We start from the raw sequence: 21,829 nt of genomic DNA on the forward strand, positions 1-21,829 counted from the left end.
CCGGTCAGGAGAACCTCGGCAGGCTTCCTGCCCCCCTTCTGCCCTAACACCCAACTGAAGCCTGGACGGGCAGAGCCAGGCCAGTGAGGGCCAGCACAGGGAAAGGGCACTGTCAAAGCAAAGAGATTCCTGAATGCAACTCAGTTCTTGGAAGTCACTTTTTCCTTCTCTCTCCCCAGGTGCCCGCCCTCTTCGCGTCCTGCCAGGAGTTTGTACCTCGTGAAAATCCTGAGAGGAGGGGGCCGCCTCCCAGCTGTGGGCCTGCAGCTGACGTGGCCTCGAGCCTGGCCACCAGCAGGAGGACGAGGGGGCCAAATCGCCTGGGCCCCTCCTGGCCGGAGAGACGAGCCTCCACCAGGATGTCTTTGGGGGCTTTCTGGGTGAGGGGGCTGGAGACGAAGCGGAGCGGACCCCCTCAACAGGCGCCTGGGGCTCCCCTCTGTTATTTGGCCCCAGGGGTGCACAGACCCTGCAGGGCCTCCATCCCAGCCCCTGTCCCCCACAGCAGCCCCGCCATACCCTCCCTCCTTCCTGCAGACAGGAGGTGCTGCCCTGGGCACCTGTGCAGGTAAGGGCAGAAGGGTCTGACCCAGGTTACTCAGAGTGCGTGCCAAGGCCAGGTGTTCCGGACCCCAGAGCCTGTGCCCTCCCTGGCCATGACCTCTTGGGGCTGAAAACAGACTCTGTGAAGGAGCAGGAACCCAGGAGACTGTCAACGTCAGAGGACACCTGAGCTGGAAGGACGAGAGAGCCACCCAGCCTGTCCTCAGATGAGGATTTGGAGGCCCAGAGAGGGTGGGGGCCCCGACCTCACACAGCAGGTTGGTGAGAGGGCTGGGACATGCCTGCCACTGCCTCCCAAACCCAGGAGACTGTGCCCCTCCCCTTCAAATGGCCCCCCTTCCCTCAGCTCCCTCCCCCTCCTCCCTCCCTGGCACTAAGGGAGAGAACTTCCCCAGGGTCTGGCCCTGATTACCACTGGATAGAAATGAATTTCAAAATAAATTTCTGGATGAACCATGGCAGCAGGAAACCAAAAGCTGCCTGTGTCTGCTGGAGGCTTCTGCCCCGTCTCACCTGTCAAGCGGCTTCCTGCTGTCTCCTTTTTTAAATCCTGGAAATAACTCACTGCTAATCGTTCATTTGGAACAAATGCTATGCGGCTGCAACACTGGGCCACCCAACCAGTTAGAGCTGCACTGAAGGCTGCCTGGTAATTATGACCAGTCACCCAGTACTAGGCACCTTCTGCAGTTGTTCAAGTTCGTTCTCTTTCCAGACACTAATGAACTGGGTGACAGAGCATCGCCATCAAGAAGAGGCTCCCCCTGTACACTAAGCCCTCATGCAATGTCTGAAATCAGCTAGGAGAGACGCCAGGCTTCTCAAGAAGTTGTCTGCTTGGTCGCGCGGGTTACACCGTTACAAGGTTACATTACTGCAAATGTCACTAGGGACACCGCTTGGGATAACACAGTGCTTAGCGCATGGAATGTCCCTGGTTCAATAACATCTTGCTGGACTGAAGGAAGAAAGCAGGGAGGGTAGGAGGGAGGGAAGGAGGAAGAAAGGAAGGGAGAGAGAATGGATAGACAGGTGGATGGTGGGTAGATAAAGGATGGATGGATAGATGGATGAGTGGGTGGTTGGATGGATGGATGGATGGATGATGATGGATGGCTGGAAAGATGGGTAACTGTGAGGATAGATCCTACATCCCCACAGGTACATTCATTCATTCATTCCACAAACATTTATTGAGCACCTATTATGCACCAAACCCATTCCAGACACTGGGGATTCAGTGGTAATCAAGAAAGACACAGTCTCTCTCTTCCTGGAGTTCACAGCCTGGAACTGGAAGGGGAACAAAAAGTCAGGCTCCATTTCCACAGAAGGAGTGCAGAAGGCAGTTTCCCCTTTTGCATAAGCCAGTGCACTTCAACCTTGGCTGGATATGTCTGCGTTTCTGTTGTGAGCTCAGTCATAATAAAAGGCAGTGTGGTGCATGAGAAGGAGCCTGCACTCTGGAGTCTGATCAGGTTAAATCAATGCATTGCTGCTTACCTGCTGTGTAACATGGGCAAGTCAGTTCACTTCTCTTGGTCTGTTTCTTCACCTATACAATGGAAGTAACTGTCCCCATTTGCAGTGCCGTTATGGAAATTGAATGAGAGAATGTAAAGCTCTCAATAAGTGGTAGCTTCTATGAATGTGCCTCAACTGTCAGCTTTATCCTCCCTCTTGAGTACTGCAAACATAGGGGTGTTTACCTATAGGACCCATCCTGTCCCTTGAACCACGGCTCCCTTCCTGGAGGAGGGGTCTTTCCAGTGCTCCCTATGGCCCCGTGAACCTACCTAGGCAGCTCACAGACATTCTGTCCAAGGCCCAGGCCCCACCGCAGCCGTCCAACCCCCTCTCGATGTGCTGTTGATGCTGCCAGGCTGCCCTGGGCTATCAGAGGGGCAAGGAGCAAACCCCACTGCCGTTTATCTCCCCACCCCTCGTTTCCCTCTTTGGTCCTCCTGCCAAAGTTGTAAAGAATCATGAAATTCCCTCTGAAGGTTAAGAAATTAAAAGACACGACAGTGTAAAAAGGAAAGAATGTAAACCTGTCTAATCAGACTGACTTTTCACACGGTCCAAAGGGAACCCCCCCCCCAAAGTTAAGCCTTCCTTCCCCAGCCATCTTCCTTGTCTTCAGAGGCAGCACATCCACCTGCAAACTTCTGCCCGTGACCCCCATCATCTCTCAGGGTCACAATGGACTTGGCACCAGCCACCCCCCTCAGGCGCTGAGTGGCCCCAGGTGGACCTGGGCCTGCAGCTCCACAGGATGCCCAACCCCCAGGGCCCTCAGGCCTCTCAGCTTCCTGAGGCTGACCCTGCTGGGCCAGCATGACCCCGAGCTAGCCCTGGCCCAGAGCCATCAGCAAACCGTTGTGACTCGTCGGGGGAAAAAGGCAGAGAAATCGAGAGTAGACAGAAACGTTTGTGACAGCTTGACAAAGCGACTTTGTTGTTAAATCTTAAAACAATGATTTTTAAATGAGCCTGTCTTTTGAATGACTTTTTATTTCATTTTCTAACAGTTTACTATATTTTCCAAAGGTATTGCTCTGACAGATTGGGAAGTTTTTGAAACTGTTCTTCCCCATAGATCATTTGAGAAGTGCAGATCTGAACGCGTAAGAAAAAAGAGGGTCTATCTTCCTGAGGGCCTTGCCGCCGCAGCCCCGCACCGCCACGCGGGGACTCAGGGTGTCTCATCCTCACACAGAACCAGGCTCCTTTCTGTCGGCCCATTCCTCTCCCCCACCCCTAAACTCCCCAGCTCAGGGACCTCCTGGGAATAGAAACCAACTTATTCGAGACTCCCTCTTAGCAGTTGATCCCCTCAGCCTCGGCACCCGCAGGGAACCTTCCTGATGGCTGCGTAAGAGGCCCCAGGGAAGCCAGAGGAGCACGAAGGCCAGGCTGTCAGGGACAGAGGCCAGGAGGGGTCTGTCCCGTCTGCAGAGAGTCTGGGCCGGGCCCCCACCACTTACGTCTCTCTTGTCTTCAGCAGAAGGAAAGCAGACAGTTTACAAATAGAAGACAATGTTGGTGCAGCTGGCGGCCTCCGGGCGGAGCGGGGGATTGGGGGTGGTAGGTAGCAGGCGGGGGTAGTCACAGGCAGCCTGCGGTGTATTCCGGGTCACGAGATCCGAGCCCAGACAAGCGGCACAGAAGGGTCTCGCCGGCTGTGCCGGTCAACGTGTCGGCCTCTAGGGGTGCTCATGTTGAAGCCGGTGGCCATGGCCCTGACTGGCCAAGACTCAGGCAGCCCAATCCTTCCAATAAATGGCCTCGTACAAAATAACAGTGTCTTCTGCAGCCGCTGAGCACCTGCTGTATGCCGGGCTCTGACCAAGCGTAGGGTGCACGTGTAGCTCCCTTGAAACACAAGGGAAACCAGGACTCAGAGAAGAGACACGTTCTGACCAAAATCACAGAACATTTAAGTGTTAGTGCTGAGACTGGGACCTCGAGCACCAGCAGCAAAATCTGGCATATTTTTAGCCAAAAGGCCCATCTCACAAGCACAGAAAAGCCGGCCCAGAGCACGGAGGTCCTGGCTGCTACGTCAGCCAGCTGACCAAGCATCAGCTAGACAAATATTTCTTGAGCTGCTAGGACATACCAGGCCCTGGGCCGGACTCCTGGGGTCCAGCCAGGCAGAACACAAAGTCCTGTTTCTAGAAGCAAAAGTGAACCGCCTCAGATCTGGCCCAAGGGAGGATATTTGAGCCAAGCCTGAGAGGGAGCAGTGAGTGAGCTGCATGAGTATTTTGGTGAAAGAATACTGCAGGCAGCGGGACACCCTGCTCCCTGGCCCAGAGGCAACACCAACCCCTAGTCCAGCCCCAGCCTCCTACACGTTCTTCAGGCTCATCCCAGGGTCACCTCCCCGTGGAAGCCTTCCCAGATTCACCCCTCCCCAGCCTGGGTCCGACACTCCTCTGGGCTCCCACGGCCCTGGTTCTGCCGCTGGTGACACTTGTCACCTTTGAGTCCTCGTCAGCCCAGGAGCAGCGTGGGGACAGGGGCTGTGTCTGCAGCACCATTTCAGAGCCTGGCACAGAGTGAGAACCCAGGGTGCGAGTCACCGGGCACCCTTCACTGGATGGTGAGCTCCTAGCGGTCAGCTTGGCGGGGCTCAGCTTGGATTCCTCGAGGTCGCTTCCTCGGAGCCTAGAACAGGACCCAGCCCAGAGCAGGAGTTCTGAGAGTATTTGTTAAATAAATGAACTCGAAGTCCCGGTGCGTGTGGACGGGCATCTCACGTGGTTCTCCCAACACGCCTGTGTGCCGGGGAGTCTTGTGAATTGTCTCACTGCGCAGCCCTGAGTTGGGGGGAGTATTTGGTAAATTTCTTAAGTAGCTAGAGAAAGTACACTCACTGGGCAGCTGGACGAAGTTTCATGAAGCGGCCACAGCCGTGCAGTCGCTGCCCAGATCAGAAAACACAGACCAGCACCTGCGCTCTGAGGCCTCTGCCCGCCCCCCGCAAGCACCACATCCCTCCTGAAAGCAGCACATTCTTCTCCCGCAGGCGCAGATGGCCTTGCCTGGGCGGGACCTTCTCAAAGGCGGCACACACGACACATCTCCTCTGTCCGGCTGCCCCGCGCAGCAGTCCGGTGCCCAGGACCCACCCACGCCGTGTGCCATGCGAGGCCGTGTCACTGCTGTGCGGTTCTCCCTCGCACTCAGGTCGGCCACTCGCTGTTGGAGACACCTAAGTGGTTTCCAGTGGGTGCCCGACATGCGCGTTTTTGCTGGGTGTCCACCCGGGAGCGGGAGCGCTGAGTCGCCGGCCAGCAGATGCTGCCAGACGGTGTGACCCAAACTTTGGCTCAAAGCGCCAGAACCCGCTTGCCCCAGCGGCAGCGGCGCCCCGCGAGCTCCGGCTGCCGCAGCACTTGGAACGTCTGGTGTATTTCAGGACTTCTTTCTGCTGGGTGCTGAATGACCCTGCGTGTGGTTCAATCTGCATTTCCCCGCGGACTGAGAAAGCTGAGCACCTCTTCAGGGTTCCCGATCCTTTGAATATCCTCTTTCCTGAGGTGTCTCTTTAAAGCCTTTTCCCCGTTTGTATGTTTTATCTGCCTTTTTCTTAATGGTTTGCAGTTGTTCTTTATTGTAGATTCAGATATTTTTGTCCATCGTACGTACTGCGAACACCTCCGTTTTCAGCTCGCTGGTTCCTTTTCTTACCGGTAGCTTTTGACGGGCTGACATCCTTAATTCTACTACAGCCCAACTTACAATGCTGTCTTTATGAGTAGGACTCACGTACGTGTCCCGGTGCAGAAACCTCTGCCTTCCCCCCCGCCCACCCGAGCCCTGAAGATGGTGTTCTACGTTGTCTTCCAAAAGGCTTCCTGTTCTGACCTCCACGTTCGGATCTGCGGTCCATCATAGACTGAGCTGGGGTGTGCGGAGAGCCGGGGGCGAGGCTCACTTTCCCAAAGACACGCACCTGAACGGGAAAGTGCACGCTTCCCCTGCAGAGGCGCCTTCCTCCCCCATCAGTGCAGGGACTTGGGGGCTGCACTGGATGTCCCGCCCTCTCGGTCTGGCTGCCTGTCTGGGTGCCAACACCTCCCCGGCTCGATTACGCCCCTTTATCACAGGGATGAACCCTGTCAGTGAGTCCCTCCAGCGTAGGTCTGCTTTTGCAAGATCGCCATGACTGTTCTCGGTTCTTCACACTTCCACGCACCTTTGACATCCCCCGTTGATTTTTCCCAAAGAAGGAACCACTGGGGTTTTATTGGCAGTTATTTTCCTTCAGCCCTTCACAGAGGTCGCTCCCGTTTCTCCCGGTTTCCATCACTCGTGTCGAGGAAGGGGACAGCGCCGCACAGGTTGGACAGCCAAGACCCAGGGAGACGGCCCTCGGGCTGTACTGCTCACCTGCCGCGGAGCTGACTCGGCACAAACCGGCTTCCGGGGCGCCTAAAGCCGCCCGGGGCTGCTCTTCCAATTCAGGCAATTCTCTGCGCCCAAGTCAGACTAAACTGGTGTAGGTGGATCCCTGTGGGAAATGACGCCAAGGGAAGGCTCCCCGTCGGGAGCTCAAACGGTGGGTCATCGTGAGCCCCTGGTGCACCCAGAACGCGCACGTTTAGCAAGCAGGTACCGGCATCCCACCAGCCTCTCATCCCGCCCTCCCGAGATCCCACCGGGGAGGCCAGTGCCCCATTTTACAGATGAAGAGGCTGAGCTGCAGGCTGGTGAGGGAGTTTCCCGAACGCATTCTCAGTGGCTGAGCTGAGACCCCGGGCGGGTCCGCCTGGCTCCCTCATCTGCGACCCCACCAGTGACTCCCCCAACCCGTCCCTACCACCCCAATCCAGGTCCCAACATGTGTCCTCCGGGCAGGCGACGGGAGGCGTGTCGCCGGGGGCAGGGAGCCACTGCAGGGCTGGAGGAAGGTGCTGAGCCAGACGCCTGCCCAGCTCTGCTCTCCCAGCCCCCGGGTCCTGCCGGCCACGGGAGGCACACGGCAGCCTCCCCCAGGGATCTGGCCCCTGAGATGCACCCAGCACAGGCCGCAGTGCCTCCTTCCCTCTGTGCCAGCCGGGAGCGGGGCCAGGACACAGACAGGGGCCTGCGCAGAGGCCGTCAGCAACCGTGAGCACAGCCGAGGGCCCGGAGGAGGGAGCCTGGGCTGCGCCACGGCAGATGCAGGCCGGGAGCACCCGCTCCCTCGTCCACGATGTTTGCTGTGTCCACTCTGTCCCGTCCGGTCCTCGTGCTGAGCACACAGCAGTGGACCCTGCCAGCAAGGTCCTTCAAGCTCCGTGCTGCGAGGCTGACCCCAGCACCCAAAGTCACGTGAGGGTGGGGACGGCCGGTAGGGCGGGGTGCGGGGTGCGACTTGAGAGAGGAGTGGTGGCGACGCTGACAGGGCTAGGCTGCTGACCGGCCCTGGGGTCGGGGAGGAGACACCGGGCGGACCCCAGGCTTCTGAGCAGGGCCAAGACAGGGACGATGTCACCCGCAGGAGCCGCTGTGGGCCTCGACTCCGCTCACAGGCCCGGGGCTCCCGGAGGCCCCTGCTCTGTGCTGCCGAAGTGGCACGAGCCCCCTCCCCCGGGGCTCGGCCCTGCTGCCCCCTCTCCCAGGTCACGGCCCCGCACCCCTTCCCTCACCCGCTCCTGTCTCTGCCGGACTGTCACCTGCCATCATGCCCCCTGAAGCGGTTCCTCGGAGGTTCCCATCGACTTAGCACTCGAACCTCTGAGATCACTGGGCGGCTCACGTGCCCACGTACCTGGGTCTGTCCCTCTGTCAGGGGCAGGTGCAGAGCCGCCTGGCCGATGGACACACCCGTGCTCTTTGGGGGCCACCCACACGGGGAGCGAGGAGGGCGGCTGGCTTCGGGTCCCCACGGTGGGAGACATCTTTGGGGGGCCGTCATCACAGACCACCACCGGGGAGAAAGTAAGCAGCCCCCGGCATCAGTCCCCCGGAAATCACCACTCAGCATTTTCCCATGTGTCCTTCCTGATTTTCTCTGAGCGCGCGTGGTTTCAGGAAGGGACCCACGCTCTCTGTGACTCGCTATTGTGAAAGCTCAGGGCGTCCGGGGCATTTCAGTGACACTCAGCACAGGGCCCTGTATGGCTGCGAGGACACCGCCCCCCCCGAACCCCGCCCATCGGACACAAGCAGCAGCTGCGGCCTCTTTCCCCGGTGGGACGCTCAGGCGGTTCCCACAGTTGGTTACATAGACTGCAGGGAGCATCCTCTGGTTCCCTCTCCACGCTCACCCTTCCTCATCAAGACCCTGGGCTGAGCTCACTCCCCAGCAGCCTCTGGCCGTGGCCAGCTTGTCCTCTTCGGGTAGCCGACGGTCACGGTCGCAGGCGGAGGTGGCCAGGCAGAGCGCGGAGACCGGGGAGCAGCACAGACTCTGAAGCAGACCCGGGACCCTGGGGGCCTGCGCCCCTCAGTCCCATGGCTCCCTTCTCGGCTTCCGTGTCCCAGAGCCCCAGGGACCCCCATTCAGCCCCCTCGCTGGCCCTGCCGGCTCCACACTGCAGTCCCACCTCAGATCCACGTCTATACCCCTCTGATGGCCCCCGTGCTCCACCCTCTGCACACACTCCCTGCTTGTTTCATCCCCTCCCACTACCCCAGGTACCATCTGGGGTCAGGAGAATAGTGTCCCCTCCACCCAAGACGTCCCTGCGGGAATCCCTGTAAGCCGTGAGGTCAGGTCACGCTGCAAGGGGGAGTGAAGGGTGCAGACGGCAGGAAGCTGCTCACCAGCTGACCTTGAGATGGGCGATGGTCCTGGGCTGTCGGGCGGGCCCGATGGCATCAGAGGGTCCCTCAGTGTGGACGAGGGAGGGTCACCAGCAAGGACGTGACTGCGGAAATGGGGCAGGGGATGTGACAGGGCTGGCTCTGCAGATGAGGAGGGACCGCAAGCCAAGGAGTGCGGGCGCCTCTAGGAGCTAGAAAAGGTGAGAAGTGGATTCGCCCTGGAGCCTCCAGACGGGGTGTGGCCCTGACCACACCTGACTTTAGCCCATGAGACCCCGATGATAATTGGGGTTGTATAAGCCACCATTTCTGTGCTAATTTGTTACAGCAGCAAAAGGAAGCTAACTAACATCTCCATCTCTACCTGGGTGGTCCAAAGGACAGCTCCAGCCCAGATCCCGCTCGAGTCCAGACACATGAACCCAGCTGCCCCCAGTGTCTCCACAGGGATGTCACCCCAAACTCAGCACACCCAAGTATGAATTCACCACCCACCCTCTGTGCCACCCCTTTTGCATCCCGAGTGACGGACACTGGGTCAAACACCATGACTGGAAGCCAACCGAGGTGGGCTTTGACGCGGGGGGGCACGTGTCAAACGCCTCTGCTCCGGTTCGCCGGTGAGACCCGCCTCGCAGGGCCCAACCGCGCGGGCTGCGGTTTCCAGGCTGAGACGGGTTCCTGCTCACGAGAGCAGTGCAGCGGGCAGGGAAGGCCTGGCTCTGCCTCTTTCCACGGAAATCGCCCTCAGCACAGCCACCCCTGGGGTGTTGCTTCCCCGCCCAGCCCAGAGCACAGAAGGTACAAAAGGGCCCTCGCTGCCAGCTGGGCCTGCCGGACGGCACTGCTCACACACAGCTCCCGAGGGACCCAGCACGACTCCAGCGAGACTACTTTCTTGCCTAACTCCTTGCCCTACCTGGTCCTGACGTTCCGGGGTCCCTGTCTCGGGCTCCGCTTCTGGGGGACCTACCCCCTGCTTCGCACAGGGGGGTGCAGAGGTAGCCACCGCCCGCCTGGTGTTTCCCGAGCGTCACTTGTGCAGGGTGGCCCAGCGGTCAGCGGCTGCGGCCCTCAGCTGTCCTGCCCGTCGGGAAGTGCCGGTGGGCATCCACCGAGGGACACGGGCGCCCCTCCCTCCCTGCCTCCCTGCCTCCTCGGGCTCCCCTTTCACGGAGGCACCGCTGCTCAGGACTGTGGAGCAATCCCAACCCCTAAGGCTAGAGTTCGATTTACGATTGCTTGTGCTTCTCTGGTTACTCTAGGAGAGGTACAATCACAATCTCAGGCTTACCTGTACTCTGCTTCCCAGTTTCCACGGAAACCCCAAACGTTACCTGGCATGTGCTCAGGAGAGGAGTGCCCGACTGGGCCCCCTCCCAGCCGCCAGCTGCCAGCCCTTCATGGCCTCACGGGTTGGGGTGTGGGGCTGGCCAGCCAGCGCCTGATCTGGGAAAGGGAAGGGCCCAGAGGAGACGGGCAGCCCGAGGTCTCAGAAGAAGCTACTGGCTTGGAGAGGGGCTCCTCCCCCACTTTACAGGCAGGTGAGCAGGCTGAGGCTCGGGGAGGGGAAGGGACTTGCCCAGACCCCACAGACCAGTCTCAGGACCCTGGCAAACATGACTGTGTTGTGGGCACATCGTCTGAGGCTCACAGCCAGCACTTTATGTTACAGCCACTGTCTGGGTCACCAAAACCACATGGTCACAGTCAGGGCTGGCGGACCCCAAGGCCCTGAGGGACTGAGACAGGCTTCCCTTCCACCCAGCCCCCCTGGGGCCTCCGAGCGTCCGCCTGCACAAACAGGTGACATGCAGCAGCCTTTGGGTGCATGAGGCGTCCCTCTGGCTGGGGAGTAGCTGGGGAGGGGGTTCTGGGGCTCCTGCCGCCCTCACCAGCCCAACAGTAGCCTACAGCCACAGGCAGGGCCGGCAGCCCTCACCCGCCCTTGTGGCCCCTAGCCACTGGCTACTAACAGCCTAAGTGCCTGGAATGTCACCTTCCTCCTCTCCCAGCCCAGTCCGGCTCTGCGGCGAGTTCAGTGCTGGTGGTGGAGCGCTTAGAGGGGTTCGCTGGCCCCAGGCCGGGCAGGGGAGGCTGGCATGGTCACAGGCCTTTCAGTCCTGCCAGGCCGTGGGCTGACCCCTGCACCAGGCACCGGGGGGCTTCGAGGGCAGCTCCGTCAGCCCATCTAACCGAGGCCCCCAGCTTCCCGGCTGCAGCCAGGCCTTCAGGAAGCCGGGACAGGGGCATGGGCTGCCCTGCTAACCAAGCCACAGTTTTCATTTGGGGCCAGAGGGAGCTTGAGTTGGGGTGTTCACTTGTGCCAGGAAACAGCTCCCAGCACTCCCAGCTGGGCCTCTGCTGGAGCCTCGGACGGGTGGGTGCTGGGGAGGGGTGGCGCCAAGGGGAAGAGCAATGCAGCACTTGGCCTGCTTCCCCGGGCAGAGCCCTCGCTCCGCTGCTTGCAGGGACCCCCGGCCGAGGGAGGGAACTGCCCGAGCCAGGCAGGGGCCGCAGAGACCGAGGTTAAATCAGGCTAAGCGGGCGCTGGGCGCTGTGGGTCCCTGGCCGAGGCCCAGCTGAGAGGCTCTGCTTTGCTTTTAGTGGCATCAAGTTCTCATGGTTAAAAGGCAGTTTAAGAAACGCGGAATTCCAGCAAAGTCGTTTCCTGGGGCGCTGAGGGTTTAGGAGAAATTCCTTTCGCTTCACCCCCTGCTGTTGAAAGTCGGGGGACTGCCCCGTCTGGAGCTCTGTGACACCCTCCTTCGGCTCCTGGACGTCCCTCTGAGCGCCATCTCCTCGTATAGTACCCACTAGAGTAGGGAGCCCTCTCTCCTTTCATGTCCCGCGTGCACTCCTGCCAGACAGCCCTGGGTTCCAGCTCTGGTGTTGCCATCGACTGTGTGGCATTAAGCAAGTGTCTCAACCTCTCTGTTGTCTCTGACTTCTCATCAGTACAGAGAGGGACAATGAGGACACCCTTCTCTGGAGGTTGAGGATGAGCAGCCAGCTTCCTGCACCTCCCCTGCGTCAGCTCCACCTCACCCCGTGATCCCAGCCCACCCACCCTGCTGCCTCTCCAGGGCCACAGAGGAGGCCATGGGGGGTCTCTAGCCACCCCAAGTCTCACAAGCCAAGGCTGCAGCACTGCCAGCTAACCCCCCACCCGGGACATCCACCCACGACCTACATCTTACTGGGCAGGAGAGTCCCCTGCCCTCGCCAGTCGGCACGTGGCCCTGCTGCCTTTCTGCTCGGGACTCTCCACCTGAGCCCACACCTCGCACCTCTCGGGTTCACATTCCCACATGACTGAGTCTGTTGCTTCCGGCTGGTTCCCTGGGGTCTGGTCCTCTGGCCTGGTCCCATCAGCTGTGGGTGGGCAGGTGTGATATTGTGATTTATAGTAAGAAACATATCACATGTACCTTCACCAGGCGTGGAGAGGCTGGGTCTGCACTGGGTGGACCATGTGAGCCCCTCTCACAGCCGGTGTTCACGTTCCCATTTTACAGATGGGAAATCGAGGCTCCCTAACCTGCCTGAGGTCACACAGCTAAGAGGCGCAGCCCACATTCAAACCCAGGTCTGTTTGGGCTGGTTTTATTGTTTTCTCAGCTTGGCGGAGAAAACCGGCTTGGGTGTCTCTTCCTGCCCCGCTCCCGTCCCCACTGACTCTCTACCGGAACAGTGCATCCAGCCCACGATGCCCGGTGTGGGGTAAAAAGCAGAAAAGCCCCAGTGGGCAAACGCCTGGCAGCCATCACCTGGATAAACCACCTGAATGGGGGGGCTGCAGGGGCTACTACAAAGGCCTGCGTCGGCCTCTGCAGACTAAGAATCACTGGACTGCTAGTCACCCAAGGAGGAAACCTACTGGTTGTGAAGGCCAAGTGGATTCATGCGCTTTCAGTTAACCTCCCAGCCGGTCCTGAGCCATCGGGCCTTCCTGGAGTCCGACCCACTGCAGCAACTGACACCATACCAACCACCCAGCCGAGCTCCTGCCTGGGGCCCGGCCGGCGACCCCGAAAACCCATCCACTCCTCCCCCCTTAGTTGCATCCTGAAGCCTGATAGACAAGGAAACAGCCACTGCCACTGTGGCTCAGGGTGGGGCGGGGACAAGGAGATCAGCGGTTTCTGCCTCTGAAACAGCGAGACGTGGACGCTGCCCCATCTTGGTTCTGGAGGAAGTTAGAGGGTAGCGATTTCCACGCTGGGACCATTCGCGTCCATACCACTTCTGTGAAGCTGGCCCCATCCCCGAACCAACTAAATCATCTACTTAACATTTTGTATTATATATTGACTTGCTTTTCACTAAAACGGATTCATTTTGAAAATACACTTCACCACTGACCATGGGAGACCAGCACCACCTGCCCTAAATGGTGAGAAATAAACACACACCCAGATTAAACCTCTGCTCGGCCCCTCGGCTCAAGGGCCCCCCCAGGAAAGAGCCACCTGGGAGGGGGGCTCCCAGGTTTGAATCTCGACTCTGGCAGCTGCTGTGTGATTTGGGGCAAGTCACCCAGCCTCTCTGAGCCTCAATTTGCTTTCTGTGGCACCAGGTCACTGACAGCCTATGGGTGGTGAGGTTTAACTATGATAACAGATATAAACCGTCAAGTGCAACAGGACTCGGGGGACGGCGTGGCTGTCCTGTCCGCCTCCTGTCTGGACGAGAGCAATCTCTTTGCAGGCAGCCCAGCCTCGCCGGGTCCAGGACTTCCCAAAAGTCCTGTCACCCCACTGGACCGAGGGCTCCATCCGGGATGAGTCGGGTGGCTCCAAGCAGCTATGGTAACCGTTTCCTGCGTGGAGGCCCACTGTTCACCCACTTCTAATGCACTTTCCTGTGAGCTGCCTCTTCCCCTAACCACAGAGCCCCCAAGAAAAACGACCCCAGGAAGGGGCCAGCCGGAAACAGGCGAGGAGAAGGTTAAAGGGTGCTCTCACCTCTCCGTGCCGGGGCTCTCGCTGCAGCAGCCCTGGGCCTCCATGGTGACCCTTGGTGGGCAGTCATCCCAGAAGCAGAGCCCAGAGGGACGAAGCACAGCCTCAGCTCCCGATCCCCTTCGAGGTGACAGCGGTCTTTAATGGGGAGACGGGGGTGGGGGTCACCTCTGGGTGGGACAGGAAGGTGGCTGCCTAGGGGAGCACACCCCCCACCGGCCAGGGACACAGAACAGGGTGGAGGACGGAGAGAGGCTGGACAGCACCTGGAAGATGTGCCACGTGACCTGAGGTCACTCCCCTGCCCGCAGGACCCCCCAGGACCCTCCCCTCTGGGTCTCACTCCACCACCAGCACCAACTCAGCCCACAGCCTCTAAACGCACCAGCCACCAGGCTAACAGCCACCCAGCCCTCGGGATACTGGGAGGTCACCTCCTGCCCTGCTAACCTCGACCAGCCCCGGCTGGTGGCAGGCCAGTCACTACGGTAACCACTCTGTTCCCCTTGGTGCACCTCCTCCGAGGCAGACGGGGTGAGCCAGGCTCTGGGGACGGGCGAGAGCTGCAGGGCCACGCACCTATGAGCCCACAGGGCTCCCTGGGTCCTCGTAGGAAATGGGACTTCAGGCCGGGCCACCTGGACACAGGCCGCTTGTGGACCCTGACGCCGCCCGGCCTGCGGCTAGACCGCGTGGGCCTGGTTTAGTCCACCTCACAGCCACCTGTGGGCGCTCACGAGAGCCCACTTCCCACAAGACGCTCAGGCTCAGCGCCATCACCTGGCGTGTCCTCGGGGCAGGCCGCAGCCAGGCCACCGTGCTCAGCCATCGCCTGGCCTGTGCACCCACAGACGTGTGGCACACTGCTGCGAAGCTATAGCGTGTGTGACGCCCAACGCCACGGTGACCTCTGGGCAGAGGGCACGGCGGTCCTGGGGGCTGGTAAGAAATGGCTCCCGGAACCCAGAGGTTGGATCTGGGTGACACGGCCCAGCGCAGCCATTTCGGCAACGCTGGGTGGCAAACTGCAGGCGTGGCGCCCCGCTCAGCGCAGCTCTCAGCCGGGCAGCCCCCATTGGGACAGGCAGAGAGCACGCCGCCAGCTGGGGCAGGTGTCCCCGGGGCAACAGGGAGGGCTGAGGTCATTTCCCTGACCCCAAACAGGACGCGGGGCTGAGAACGTACCCTTGGGGCTTTTCAGGACAAGATGCCTGTCCCGGGACCTGGGGGCAGGGGTGCAGCTCATTTTCCTGAGGGCCACCCTGCCTGCCCCAGGACAGGCAGCTCTGGACGGGGTTTTGAGTCCAGATCCTGCAGACCCAGGCTACGGTGGCCGCAGTGCATCACCCTCGTACTGGAAAATGAGAGCGGGGTCTCGCCGGCTCGGGCAGACGGGCTGCCTGGGGGCACACCCTGCACGTGGGGCGGGCCTGGGGCAGCCCCAGGGCTCACCCCGCAGGGATGCTCCCCTTCCAAGAGGAGAAGGGGGGAGGATGCCAACGCAGGGAGGCCAGGGGGCCCGTCCCGGGCAGCTCAGCGGCCTCGAGAATGCAGGCCCCTCGGCTCTGGGAGTAACAGCTCAGAGGCTCTGCGAACCTGGGCTCCTCCCAGCTTGGCTCTGCCCCCTTGACTTGCTACACCAGGAGGGGTCTCCACAGGCAGGAAACCGCCCCCGGGAGCCCCAGTGGTCCCCCACCCACCTCACTGGTCAGAACGGCCCCACCTGCACAGGCCGAGCCAACCACGGCCGGAGCGGCGTCACTGCAGCCACTCAGGCCCTCCAGGAGGTCCTCGCGGGGCCTCACGCAAGGGAGAGGCTGGGCGGCTGGTAGTCAGGCACAGCCCATGTGCCCACCCGGCCAACTCTGCCCATTCCTGGAGGCTGGCCAGGCGCCTGCTGGCCTGTCCTTGACCTCGACCTGGCACCGGGGGCTCCCAGCTGACCAGGGCTTCCCGAGCGCAGGGCCCTGTGCCCCGCGGCAGCCCCCGTCCCAGCCATGCTGCACAGAGCGGAAGGGAGTGGGTTCCTTCTCATCTCTCACAAATGAACGGAGAATCCCGCAGGAGGAACACTCCACAAGGAAAAGGCCGCCGGCTACGTTCCACGGAAAATCAAGGGGCAGAACAGTGTCACCGACACGGCCTTTTGTGTAAAACTACAAACACAATTTTAAATAGAAGCACATCAGGATCTGGGGATTATTTTTGTTTTCCCGGAACGAGAATTAACGGTATCTGTGGGGAGAAGATCTACGGCAGGAGGAGGCGGCCAACCCCGGAGTGGCTAGTGGTTGGCGGGCACGGCCACCCTGCTGGAGAAGGGCCAGTTCAAGCACTTCCCGCACCTCCTGAGCCACGAGACACCACGAGACTGTCACTCTCTCTCCCCGATGTAAAGATGCTAAACACATTTAAGGGCGACCACATTTAAAACCAACCCAGCACTGGGACGGGGCGGGGGCAGGTGTGAGTGACTGTAGCTTCAGTGGGGCGTGAGCACGTCCCCTGTGAGAAGCTGGAGCGAGGAGGAAGGAAAACGACCTTGAACGCCACCAGGGCAGAAGCGCAGCGCGGGGGAGCTGGGAGCTGCCCTCGGGCTCGGCCTCCCCGCCCCAGGCCTCCCGCAGGCGGAGCAGCTCACAGAGGCTGCTCGCTCTTCTTGGTGGTGGCTGGCCGCAGCTCCCCAGGCCCGTGGGCAAACGGGCAGCGGTCGGAAGGCAGAACACAACCGTCAGGGTGATGAGCGAAAAACCAACAGATGCGGGTTTTGAACGTTTCCGAAAACTGCCTCCGTTTTGCTTCTGGTTCCTTTTCCTTCCGAGGCCTCTCTTCCCTCCAGTCGCGGATGCGAACTCGCCCGTTCACAACTGGGGTTGGGAACAAAGAGAAAAGACACAGCCGAGGCGTGAACTGCGAGCTGGGCAGGCGGCCGGGCTCTGTGGGGACAGCTGTCCAGGGCCGGGGTGCGGCCACAGGAGATCCCGGGCCGTGGCCCCAGCCCCCCACCCGCCCACGGCCTGCAGTCCCACCTACACACACACACACACACACACACACACACACACACGCGCACACACACACACACACACACACACGAGCACGAGGGAGGGGCCGAGGGGAGCAAGGACCAGGTGCAGGCGCCTGGGGCTGGGAGCCATCAGGAGGGGCTGCCGCACGCCAGGTGGACGGCAAAGAGCTGGTGCCTGAGGTCCTGCTGGTGACGGGACCCGGGCGTGGCCACTCGTGGGCACCGGCTCGTGGAACAAGGCCAACGCCGACCACGAGCGTGGTCCCGACGCGGGCAGGACGTCCGCGTGGCGGCACTGGCCCTCGAGGGCACGCGTCCGCATCATAAGGAGGGAGCGGAGCGAGCGGGGGAGAGGCCCTGTCCAGGCAGGTGGAGACGAGGGGCAGGCTGCGGGGGCCAGCAGGGTCACAGGCAGAGCCCCCAGACGTAAACGGGAAGTAGGGGGTAGGGGCACGGCAGCCCTGTCGGCAGGGGCAGGGCGGGAGGCCCTCACAGAGCAGCAGGGGGCTGAGATGCGGCGGGGGGACCTGTGTGGGCGGGGTGGCCGCAGAGCTGGGCGGCTGGAGGACCCCAGGGCGGTGCACGGGGAGAGCCCGGGGCCGCCCAAACGCCTCCTGAACCAGTCGCCCCAACTCGGCTGAAGCCGCACTGGGAGCTTCCGCTTGGCCGCTTCCTCCCGAGACGCCAACACCCCCACGTGGGACGGGGCCAGAGCAACCAAACCCGTCCTGCTTTTCCCTGGAAGCTGTACAGCCGCCTGGAGACGGAAAGGCTCAGCAGAAATAAAGGAAGCTCACTGAACAAACCTGGCTCTCCAGCTTCTAAGGAAAACTTGAAAGTGTGCATTCACGCTTGGATTTCGCTTTCAAATTGCCTCGTGTTGCAGCAACACGAGACTGTCTGCCTCTGCAGACTGATGCTTATTGAAAACTGTCCCCTGAAACCAGAGGAAGGAACCGCAGAGGTGCCTCTCCGCACGAGGGACACAACGCAGGGATTCACCCTCAGGGGGCAGCCGAGAAGCACCTAGGAAGGGCCAGGCCGGCCCTGCTTCCCACGAGGCAGACACTGAGAGCTCGGCTGCCCCGGCCCGGGAGCTGGGCAAGCAGCCACCGCCTTCCACAGGCGCTCCCACAGCAGCCCCTCCTGGCGCAGCCAGGAACAACACACCCCAGCCGTGTGCAAAGGAGCCTGGGAGGTGAGACTCCCCCAGACTCCCGCCGTGGGTGCCCCAGAAAGACGAGGAGCCCCTGACGGCCTGGACAGGCTCAAGAGAAGTCCGGGCGAGAGGGTGAGGGGCTCACTGGGGCCAAAGCCAAGTGCAGACCCTCACCCTCCACAGAGGCTGGCCCGTCCACGCTCCCTCAGGGCGGGCTGTCTCGCAGCGGGCCCTCCACCGGCCGTACCACGTTTCCGGAGCAATCCCCGCAGGGTCGGGGGAAGGGGACCCAGGCAGGATTCGTAGGGCCTGTGGAGCAGGCACTGGTGATGAGGGGTGGCCCTGCGGGGGGGGCCAGGCCGGCTGACAGGCCCCCGCCCCCAGTCTGGGCAGGCCCGTGCCCTCTGCCTGCGCCCCTCCAGCCGGCTGGCAGGCCAGACCAGCAGACTTCCCGATTTTAAGTGCATCACAGGCACAAAATGTGCTCTACGGAACTCACTTCTCACCCGACATTTGTGCGCCCACTTCCTCCCCAAAGCGTGAGTCCCTCAGACTCGGTGGACCTGCTGTTCGGGCTCCCCCGCTGTCTCTGACCACAGACGTCACCTGAGCCACAGTGTCCTGAGGAAGCGGCTGAGGATTCTTCCAGAATCCCACTAGGGAGGTAAATTTACCGGGACAGCGCGGCGCGCTCAGCAGCACCAGTTCAGGGTCCCTCTCGACCCGGGGGGCCGGCCCAGCCCCCAAGCTCGCCGGAGACCCTGGGCCAGGGACCGACCTCGCTGAGCTGCGTCCGTGTCCTCAAGGCTGAGCGCGGGCGCGTGCCCAGCCCACAAGGTGCTCAGGGCAGGTGGAACTGAAGCATCTGAAACTCTTTTCACCTCCTCACTCGTGTAAAACTAACCATGTTAGTTTTAAAAAAAATCTCCTACGAGATAAGACCCAGCTTTGGTGCTTATTTTTTGCGTGACTGGGTGTAGAATGTTTACTGGAGTTCAACCCCCAAGCCTCGTACTCAGAAGCGTTTCCAAAAATAAACGCGCTCAGCGATGCAAACCGCACAGAAAACCAATCGCACACATGCATATTTACGATGGGGGAGAAAAGAACACTCTTTCATGAAACCACACAGAAAACCGTGCTGGGAACAGTAGGAAGCAGAGCAGCCCCCTGGGCACAGCGAATGTCAGTCACGAAAGCTCCACGCGGTGCAGCCCAGCTGGGCAGGGACTCCCAGCCGCAAGGCCCACCTGCCCCCTGCCTCTCCGCCCACCAGTGGGCTGCCCTCCACAGCCCCCAACCCTGGACCCGCCAGCTCCACTGCGGGGCTCACTGCCATAGCAACAGCAGCATCTAGCCGACTGAGGTCAAGCGGAAATGAAAACCAACGTTAGCTCTGGAAGGCCCCCGACGGTGCTGCGGGCGTGAACACGCGAGCTCTCAGGTGCACACACAAGGGGCAGGTGGTACAGGTGTGTGTGCCTCGGGGTGGTACACACACGGGCGGCGCGCACGGAGCTCTCAGGTGCACACGAGGAGGTGGGGCCGCAAGGCGGCAGCACTCGCCTCCCGAGGAGGTGCACAGGCCGAGGAGTGGGCAGATGTGCTGCTGCATCTCCGTGCGCGGTCCCTCCGCTCACGCCCCCCGTCACGGGGCAACCACCCTGGCGGCAGGAGTACAAAGGTGCGGGGGGAGGGACTGGCCCACATCCCGGGGCGCGGGACGAGGCCTTCAGGCCCAGTGCTGGCCAGCGCCCTCGGGTCAGACTGCTATTCCGTGCTGCCACAGTGGCCTCCCCACCTCTGCAAAGGCCCCCGCCCAGCAGGGCCCGTAACCCCTCCCCACACAGACCCCCAAGGCACCTGTCCCAAGGGAGTGCCCACCCACCCGCCGGGCGCTGGGGACGGGTGGGGACAGGGAGGCTGTCATCTGGGCGTGCAGCCGCCAGCACGGACCGGGGGGTCAGGCAGGCACGGCCTCCTTGCCGGACGCCCCGCTCTGCATCCACGCAGCTGCTGAGCCTGAGGCTCTGCTCTCCGGGCGCCCCTCGGGCCGCCTGCACGAGCTCACGGGGCAGCTGGGCCTGCTCCTCCCACCACCACAGCGAGTCAGCGCGCCGCTGCCCGTCACAGAGGCCCAGGTCCCCCTCACGGCCACAGGGGGCTGCAGCCCGCCAGCCCTACCTACCCCGCCCCCACCCCGTTCAGCAAGGCCCCATCCTGCTACTTCGCACACGCTGCTCCCTCTGCCTGAAGTGTTTTCCTTGTTCACTTCACCAAGTCCCAGCTCAGATGTCATTTCCTAAGCGAAGCCTTCCTGATGCCTGTCTGAGGTGAGGCCAGGCCTCCCTGGGCGAGAATGTCACCTACGACACTAGGGTGATGCAAGAAGACACCCACTATTTTTAAAGCCACGCACAGAAGTACTTAGGGGTGACTAGCATGTCAGATGGGATGTGCTTTAAAATACTTCCACAAAGACAAAGGGGAAAAGGCTTTAAGAAGCAAACACGACGACTTATGGACCCTCTGGCGGATGTGTACACAGAACTTCTTGAACCCAGGTGCCCATGTAAACATCTGCGACGTCTCCCCTCCCTGTCAGGCTGCAAACTCCAGGAGGGCAGGGGCGGCGGCGCCCCGCTCTGCAGCGCTCTGCAGCCTGCGTGGAAGAGCACGCAGGCCCCGGGCCCTCCTCCCTCCGCCCACCTGGATCCCAGGGCGCCAGTGTGTGTGGGGAGGGGGAGTGCAGGCACACGGGCCGGGGTAGGGAGGCCTCCCTCCTCTAGGCCCAGGGCCTGGCTGGGAGCTCAGCCAGAGGCCAAAGCACAGCAAGTACTGAAGCTCCACCCGGAAAAGCTCCCCAGCGACGGGAGGCCCTGCCAGCGTGGGAGGAGGGGGCGCGTCCTAGACGCGGCGGGGCTGGGCCCGGGGGTGCCGGGCAGAGGCTGGCAGCATCAGAGAAGCAGAGGGGCAACCCACATCCTGCGCGACTTGAGATGCACGTGAGGGGATCTATCCTCTAGCTCTGAAACTCCTCTCAAATAAGGTTTATTTCATTTAAAAAAAGGGGGGGAAAGGCAGGAGAGGGCGGGGGTAGAATCTGCACGAGAGCAGCTTCTCGTTGCCTCGGGAAGCGTGGAGCCCGTCCTCGGGCGCTGAGAACCGAGGGAGGCCCGGCCCACCCCTCACCTTGGAACACCTGCGAGCTGTTCCTCAGCAGCGTCTGCAGGCCCCCGCACTCCCGCTTCAGCTTCTGCAGCGTCTCCCTGTCCAGCTCCCCGGCCACTTCCGCCAAGGACAGGCTCCCTGTTGAAGACAGGGTTTCCCCCACGTGAGAACTTTAGTTAAACGGAATCCACAGCTTTGCCGGAACTCCGCAGGCAGAGCCATCGCACCTGAGATGCCAGGCCGCGCCCGCCGTGTCTGACCCCCGAGCCTCCCAGACACAGCAAGTCAGCCCTGCCGCGTGGCCCAGCCGCTGCTCGGGGCAGGGACTGCCATTCCACGTGCCAAGCCCGCCTCGCAGCCACCTGGAACCCCTTCTGAGAGGAGACGGGAAGTCCGGGGGAAAATTAAATCCTGGCCCAGAAGCCTGCCCTCCTCCCCCACCCCCTAGCCTAGAGCCCCACGACGCGGGCTCGCACGTGCAGCTCCGCACCGCTGCCTCTCACCCTTCCACGTGCGCGTGTCCCGAGCCTGCCACCTCCCACCCGGCGTCCCCTCCGCCATGCCTGGCAGAGGGTAGACCCCAGCCTGGGATGAGTGAGGTCCTGGGGACAGACCCGCTCACTGACGTCGCTCAGGGCTCAAACACACTGGGGGTCCCGAGCCTGACGCTGGGGCAGGGGT

At 61.6% G+C, this 21,829-nt stretch overlaps 1 protein-coding gene across 13 annotated transcripts in view; it reads right to left on the minus strand.

The window, feature by feature from the left end:
- Window positions 1–3,062: 3,062 nt before the first annotated feature.
- TRMT44 (tRNA methyltransferase 44 homolog) overlaps window positions 3,063–21,829 on the minus strand; it is a 37,192-nt gene continuing 18,425 nt past the window's right edge. For 2 of the 13 annotated variants that reach the window (XM_019951367.3, XM_033856608.2), the window contains exons 10-12: window positions 21,170–21,286; window positions 13,794–16,657; window positions 3,063–8,930 (exon numbers count right to left, since the gene is read on the minus strand). In XM_019951367.3, coding sequence (XP_019806926.2) covers window positions 16,428–16,657; window positions 21,170–21,286 — 347 coding nt within the window. In that variant the 3' untranslated portion in view covers window positions 3,063–8,930; window positions 13,794–16,427. Of the gene's footprint in view, window positions 9,018–13,793; window positions 16,658–21,169; window positions 21,523–21,829 lie in introns of those variants that run through there. The other 11 variants (XM_073804796.1, XM_073804795.1, XM_073804793.1 and 8 more) reach the window with 11 other exon arrangements.

Source organism: Tursiops truncatus, chromosome 5 (assembly GCF_011762595.2).
Source record: "Tursiops truncatus isolate mTurTru1 chromosome 5, mTurTru1.mat.Y, whole genome shotgun sequence".
NCBI classification, from domain to species: domain Eukaryota; kingdom Metazoa; phylum Chordata; class Mammalia; order Artiodactyla; family Delphinidae; genus Tursiops; species Tursiops truncatus.